At 35.5% G+C, this 8,213-nt stretch overlaps 1 protein-coding gene across 1 annotated transcript in view; it reads right to left on the bottom strand.

Moving 5' to 3' along the window:
* Nucleotides 1-1,102: 1,102 nt before the first annotated feature.
* ctnna2 (catenin (cadherin-associated protein), alpha 2) overlaps nucleotides 1,103-8,213 on the bottom strand; it is a 509,795-nt gene continuing 502,684 nt past the window's right edge. The window contains exons 17-18 of the mRNA XM_073841829.1: nucleotides 3,002-3,136; nucleotides 1,103-2,064 (exon numbers count right to left, since the gene is read on the bottom strand). Coding sequence (XP_073697930.1) covers nucleotides 1,777-2,064; nucleotides 3,002-3,136 — 423 coding nt within the window. The 3' untranslated portion in view covers nucleotides 1,103-1,776. The remainder of the gene's footprint in view (nucleotides 2,065-3,001; nucleotides 3,137-8,213) is intronic.

The following is an 8,213-nucleotide window of genomic DNA, read 5'->3' as shown; positions in this document are numbered from 1 at the left end:
ATAATTGGTTATTTTCTAAAAAAATTAACAATTTATATACTTTTTAACCTCAAATTCTTGTCTAGCTCTGCGTACACTCTGTGTATTCCAGTTCAAGACAGTTAGAGTATGTTGAAAATCCCATCTCATTTTCTCCTCCAATTTTTTTGAAAAGGGTGTTTGATCTCCTTTGCATGTTTACTTTGTAAGCTTCTGTAGCAATGTAGGAAAATTTTGAAGTTGGAGGAGAAAATCAAATGGGAGTTTTTCGACATACTCTAACCGTCAAACTGTAATACACAGAGTACACACAGAACTAGACAAGATGAGCATTTGAGGTTAAAAAGTATATAAATTGTCAATTTTTTTTAGAAAATAACTGATAGTTTCGCTAAACCCCTCTTCCTCGGCTGGGATTAGAGCCCTTTGAAGCTGCATTAAAACTGCATTTTGGAAGTTCAAACTCGTGGGCACCATGGAAGTCTACTACATGGAAAAACATAATTACTTTATGACTAAACAACGAAAGACACGAACATCTTGGATGACAAGGGGGTAAGCAAAATATCTGTGAATTTATGTTCTGGAAGTGAACTTCTTTTTTTAAGCAGGCTAAATGATTAAAGAAATCCTGTCAACGTCACTCAAGAGAACTTATATCAAAAGGTAAGGTAAAAAAAAAACATATGCATAAGTGATCTGTTCACAATAAAATCTATAATGTGCATTCAGAAAATATATAGGACTTATTTTCATTTCATGCTAACTTCAGATTCTTAGTATTCACTCAGAATGAATTATTAAAACCGGTGCTTATGTTTCATCTCAAAGTTACCCACCAACAACAAACTTTTTATTTGTGATTACCACGTTTACCAAAAATGTTTACGGACACGGATAAGCAATTCAAGAACGCGGCGTGTGGCAAACACAAAACTTGTTTGGTGATGGATATGAGCTTGATAGAAGATCTTGCTTGTTAAACACACTAAGTACCTTTCATTAATTAGAAAATGTGTTTGTGCCATCAAATATAGTACATCAGGTGCTGGTGCAGCGGTCACTTGTTGTCCATCATGAAGCTGAATGCAACAGATAACTGCAAATAACTCAACTCCACACACACAGTTGCAAGGTTTATTAGAGAATCAGGACTATAAAGGTATGCAGGATTCTACTAGTCTCTGCGCAAACCACACAACTAGTCCTTTTCTAAATGTAATACTATAGCCAACCTGGCTGCCATGGTTAGTGATACAATAATATAATTAAAGAAATGGATTTTAAATGCAAAAACTAGTGCATCAGGTCACCATATGGATAACTGGGAAGAAGGAAGAAAATCGTTTCAACATAAGTTATTCCTATTACTATGGGTCATATTCATTTTAAATAATAATAATAATAATAATAATAATAATGATGATAAAAAAAATCATTAGGAAGGAAAGCAGCACCTCTGCCTCGGTTAGGGCTGACACTACTATACCATAGATTATATTCTTTAATATCTCTGTGTATATATGGCCAGTCAGCGAGAATGAACACCACATGAATTGTACCGCAGCCTGCACTGTAAACGGTTCCCTCACAAGTTTGTTTGTTTCTCATTTACAGTGAAATTTGGTTCGAAGAGGATGGGTGGCCAAACCCTCCGACTCACAGACATTTACTGGGCACATACACACACGTCGCTGCATGGAACAAGATACAGCTCCAAGAAAATAAGCCGTAACAAGGAGAGGAGAAGAAATCAAGAGAGAAGGAGGAGGAGTTTTGGGTGTCTGTGGTGCAGAGTTAAAAGGAGTCCATGGCCTTGAATTCGCTGAGGGCTTGGACGGGGGAGATGTGTTTCTTCTGCGAGCCTCGTCTGACACGGGTCTGGCACTCCTCGGGTTTCTCTCTCTTTACCAGGGGTTTCTTCTCCGGGGCCTTCATGCGCCAGGACACCACCGGGGAATTGACCGCTGCCGTGCCGTACACCTTCTGGTACTTGGTGGAAGCCACGTAGGAGGCCTTGACTGTGAGGACCACTGCATTCATCAAGTTCTTGGCCGCTTGGATGAGGGATGTAGCGCTATCCAGCTACAGAAATAGGGAAGAGAATATTAAAGTAAGTGTCTTTTGATGATTACTATAGCTATGTATGGAATTAAATAATAATGCTGTATTTTGGTCCTAATGCACAGTATTCAAATAAATTGTGTTGCTGTTTTCCCATGTTTACATTACTAGTCAAAAGTTTTTGAAGAGTAAGATTTTAATGTGCTTTAAAGAAGTCTCTTCTGCTCACCAAGCCTGCATTAGTTTGACCCGAAGTACAGCAAAAACAGTAGAATTTTGAAATATTTTTACTATTTAAAGTGATTGTTTTCTTTTTGAATGTATTTTAAAATCTAATTTATTTCTGTGATCAAAGCTACATTTTCAGCATCATTACTCCAGTCTTCAGTGTCACATGATCCAACAGAAATCATTCTAATATGCTGATTTGCTGTACAAGAACATCTTTTATTATGATTATTGTCAAAGTTCAAAACAGTTGAATACATTTTTTTCTGGATTCTTTAATGAAAGATCTATAGATCAGCATTTATCTGAAATAAAAAGCTGTTGTAACATTATAGATTATATATTATACATATAATACTTGTATTTAGCAAGGATGCTTTAAATTGATCATAAAGTGATGATAAAGGCATTTAAAATATTACAAAATATTTCTATTTGACATAAATGGTTCTTTCTATTCATTAAAGAAACCTGATCAAATACATGCAGGCTTGGTGAGCAGAAGAGACTTCTTTGAAAAAGAAAAAAAAAAAACTTACTGTTCAAAAACTTTGGACTGGTAGTGTACAGTAAGGGAAAATTATTTGATCCCCTGCTAATTTTGTACATTTGACAAAGAAATGAAATAAGTATTTATTCATTATTTAGTGTTTATAAGTAACAAGACAACAGATTTTTTCTGTCATACTTTGTGATTGAACTAAAATACGTATGCCCAAAATTGCCTTACCCCTGAAACAATAAGTTCTCCCCCCAGGTTCTGAACCTCAGCTTTGACCTTGCTGCAAATGTTGAGCTGGTGGCAGTAGAGGGCGATTCTCTGGAGGTACGCCAACAAGTCCTGCTTACAGGCTGAGTCCGGGCACTAAAAGAGATAGGAATACATAGCAGAGACTTGACCTTTACATATTCACTGTGTAGAGCAAATATGAGGTGAGGAGGGTGAAGCGATGATGACTGAAGATGAAATTAGCTCCATCTTGAGGATGACTCAGGGCTTTGTCATCATCACATATTGACTAAAGTAGACTCATTTGTAAATCTCCTGCTATCATCATGACTGTTTATTTTGTTAATAGGAACACTGTACACATAAATATAAAGCACAACAGTAAACAAGCTAAATAAAATGGAAAGCACTTTTCATCCCTGAGGGTTCAAGGAAACATTTTATAATGGACATCAGCCCATGTTACAGTAAATAAAACACCCATAATTTCATTTAAATGTTTTGAAGCCGGTGGGTAGAGATGCATGGACTGTTTCTGATGTCATGACACAGTGATTGCTTATCTCATGAATAGTAATTAGGTCATGATTATGTTGCTGTGTAACCTTCCTGCAGTCACAAACTACTTAATATTCATAAGCCAGGACTTTGGCATAATAGAGTTGGTAATGTGTACAGACTTCGCATTGAGATCAGACCAGTTTTACATTATTTGGCTTTATTATATCATTCAACTGACTTTTCACAGATTAGATAACTATTAGTAACTAGTTACATGTAACGGAATTACGTAATTTAATTACAAAATAAATGTAATTGTAATTAGTTACAGTTACTGAGAAAACGTGTAATTAAATTACAGTTACTTCTGAAAAATGCCAGCGATTACAAAGGGGATTCCATCTGAATTTTTTCACACACTCACCCCCACTTACAGATTTAATTGACTTCTTTCATAAATTGCATTGATTCATACAAATGCAGCTGCTGCCATTTTTTTTTTGTACACTGTAATGGATTATAAGATAACTAACAAACTAGTACTACTTCCTTAATTATTTATGTGGTGAAATGTTGTGTAAGAAAACTGGTAAGACTGCACTCTATACCTAAAATGTCTATTTTGAACTTGCCGTTTGCCAACAACTGATTTCTTCATGGAAGCTTTGCGTTCAAATATTTCAACTCAGATCAGTGTTTCGTGTCTAATAATTTTGACCTAAACATCTAAATAATCTATGAAGCAGTTGTGTAATAAGTGGGATAATATTGTTGATGTATGTAGCCAGTTGTTACCACAAAATAAATATGTATATTATCCCTTACTTAATTCAAGTGATGAAGGATTTCGAAAGTGTATATATATATATATATATATATATAGTCCCAAAAACTATAACAAGACATTCTTTTTTTCTTTGCATTAATTTATATACATACATACATACAGACATATATATTTTTTTATTTGAAAATAATCAAAGTTGAGTGCTACTGTAAGATTAACTCTGCCTGGTTTAAATGTTTCAAAATGAATAACGGTTGAAAATATTCGAAATTTAGAAAAGTAATCAAAAAGTAATTAAAAGTAATAAGTTACATCACTTTTATAAAGTAATTGAAAAATTACACTACTTATTACATTTTAAATCAAGTAACTTGTAATCTGTAACCTATTACATTTCCAAAGTAACCTTCCCAACACTGACTATTTGTAAGCACACAAATCCTAAATTTGTTAGCATATGCCCATCCTCCAAATATATCTATCTGAGAATTGGATCTGTTGCATTTTTTCTTCTTTAACATGTCAAAACTGTAATGTGAAGAATGTAATATCAAACTAATTTGTCAATAAGAAAATGGTTGTCTATTTTTACTACATAAAGATTCTTTCTATGCAGTGCATAGACTCCTGTGCAGTTTCTGGCTCCCATTCGAAGCCATAGTTGAGCAATTTCCATTTAACGTTAAGACTTTTTGGAAAAATAATAATTTTGGACATACAGCACCTTGCATGTCAAGACAAGATTACCGTTTTGACACACTTCTAACACAGCGGTTAACTCTGTGACTTTGCATAAAGTAATAAGTCCTGTCAGAAACTGTTAAATAGTTGGCTACAATTTTTTTCTCCCTTAGCGTCACATGAACTTTGAGTGAAAAAGACTGATGAGACACATTTAATAACTGTTGAAGCTGCTTTATCTTTGACACGGCTGAGCGGCTGTAACGTCCTTAGCGTTTAGCGATCGAGTGTCTCTCTTCAGGAGGCAACCTCTCGCTGTGCCGGAGGATGGCAAGGGGGAAATAGAGAAATGGAGAACCCTTTTCTCGCCTCCAGGGCCCAGCAGCTTTAGGTCTGCCATGTCAAGTGCACCAGTTACAGGAGTTTTAAGAGTCTGTTTCTGAGGAGAGCTGACTGCTGTCATGACCGCACACACCACTGCGACCCAGCTTGGCAGTCCTCTACTGCAGTCCTCTACTTCTGCATCCCATCAAAATTGCTTTGAAACAAAAATCAGTTAAAATCAGTTAAACTGCAGTAGTAGTCATATTCCAATTTTCTTTCCAGTTGCAACCAAGCCAGATATTTTTAAAGTCTACTGTTACTGTTATATAATTAGTTGCAATTAGCATTATTTTTGACTGCCACAGCTGTACAATATTCTACCATTTTACATTTAAATTATTGTGCACCAAAACATTCAAAGCTTTATATACAGTAAATGAAGCATATCCTGTGATGGCTTTTGTTTCTGAATTGAAACCGCGGAGCAGCTTGATTATTGAGCACCCGGTTCTGTTTTACACCGCCTACTCTGAGATTTTTTTTTTCTGAAATGAATACAGTCCCTTGATGCGTCCTGAAAACCCCAGATGGCCATTAGATGTAAATACTGTGTTAGTGGGAAAAAGGTTTGTTAAGGGACAAGTCAAGCCACCTGTTCAGACTACCCAACAAACACAATGTGTGGCAGTAGAGAGGATGGATTGCTGTTATGGGCAGAATACAATGGCCTGAAAGGAGAGGTGTTCTGTTTTGGAAAGCAGGAACTGTCTGGCCATCTCCAATGTGCTTGTATACTAGGATTACACTCTGATCAGCATTGTGATCAGGTTCCCCCTCACTCTTTTCCCTTTATCTAAGGGAAAAGAAATACGGCAAGAAAACAACAAAAACAACATGAGGCCTGGCCAGTGGTGACACAGCAGGTTTCAGGCTTTTTGTATCCCAGTATTGATGACAAAAAAAGGGTCATTTCTGTTTTGTAGTACCAAAAAACAAATGTAAAAAGGATTGGTAAATGTAATATATATATATATATATATATATATATATATATATATATATATTTTTTTTTTTTTTATTTGTACTTTTTTTCACCAAATTCTAATTTAGGAAGTGGCATTAAGGAAAAATTAGTAGTTTTGAAGCTTTTCTAAATGCCTGCGACTTTACCTGCGTGACTCCACCGAGCACTGACAACTTCCAGCATGCTAGTCTAAATCCTTTTATTTTCTCTCTTAAAGTGGAAGTCAAGCAGTCAGTCAACTTTACATTATTCAGTATCCCACTTTAATTAAAAATATGACTAATGTAACTATTTTAAAGAAAAAAGATGTTTGGGTAAAGCTTTTGGAGCAAGGACGCTGCCATCTTGCAATATCACTATGTGAAGTCATGGGGTTGGTTTGATCTATTGCCCATTTAAGTTATATAAGCATTTCTTTACTTTCTGAACACAGACTTGTTTTGAAATGGAGAAAGGCAAACTTGAAAGGACTGTTGAGCCCATAATAAGTCTAATTGCTTATGCGGGAATACTGTTACTGTTGGGAGAAGTTGTGAACCTGCTGTTTTGGGGTGAAAACAATAATGTGTGTACGTGGATACTGGTCAAGAGAGTCATTCTGACATAATTTTGTGAGCATTTGCTCAAGAAGATGTGAAAGAGAACTGAGAATTAGTGAGAATTACTTACGTCCTGTCCGAGCTGTGCCTCTTTTTTTTTCACGGCATGCGAGTACCGCACTGAAATGTCTTTAGCATTATCTTGGATCAAAACACTTTAATGTTTAAACTGACAAGGTTTAAAACACTTGAGAATGATCGACTTTCTTGAGAAAGCAGAAGTAGCCTGTTTGTTCAGATGACTAGTTTTAGCATCCTGTTAACAGCAGGTAAGCTGATTGTATTCACAGTCGGACATAAAATGTTATGTACCACTACTGCTGAACGAGCCAGCGTAATGCAAATATGTCTAAAAGGTCTGACCTAATAAGATGGGACATGAACAAAATTGTATGAAGCGTTGTTTGTGTCTCATGTTATGAAAACAAAGGTTTGGCATACCATGATCAAAACTTCCTCATGTAGACAGTTTGATGTTAGATATTTATCCAAATAATGGTAAAAACAAAACTTGTGTGTTTTCAAAAATAAAAAGAAATCCTTATATATATATATATATATATATATAGTCCCAAAAACTATAACAAAACATTCTTTTTTTCTTTGCATTAATTTATATATATATACATACATGCATACATACAGACAGACATATATTTTTTTTTATTGAAGTGGAAATCTGTTTACTAAATAATGGAAACTTGACTGACTGCTTTACTTTCATTGTAATACTCTCGCTTCCTGTCATGTGCCCTTACTTCATTACTGTTGTATACCAAAGACAGAGGTCTAAACATGTCCGCACACAAAACAGTTGCACCCCTGGTTACTTGTGATCTCTTGGTTGTCTCTCACCATGACCTGTCAGTTGGACAGCAACAAAGCTGACTTCATACCTGCTTTGACCAGTCAGTCATAACTCACCATTTTGCCTGAAATGCTGACTGAAACCACAAGCAACCTTGCAACTCCTTCAGCTCTCAATACCAATTTTGTCTTTTCACCTAATTGGGCAGGTGGTAAACAGGTTTGCCCATTTCCCTAAATTTCAAATTACTCTAATTTTTATCTATACATCATGTTTTTACATCACTAAATTCACAATCAAGCCTCTGCAGATGATCCGGAACACAAATGATTTCAGAATCTATACCTATATGGTTACCTAATTATGAGCAAATAAAACTATGACTTAGAAAAGTGCATAATATTTTATAAGAACATGAAAGTGCAGTAGTAGGATGAACGAAGATGGTGCTTGATATAGTAGCTGCCATCAACACATGCACACTGACA

This window comes from Garra rufa, chromosome 6 (assembly GCF_049309525.1).
Source record: "Garra rufa chromosome 6, GarRuf1.0, whole genome shotgun sequence".
Lineage (NCBI taxonomy): Eukaryota > Metazoa > Chordata > Actinopteri > Cypriniformes > Cyprinidae > Garra > Garra rufa.
The sequence above is the reverse complement of the archived record's forward strand: the minus strand, read 5'-3'. Positions and strand labels throughout refer to the sequence as shown.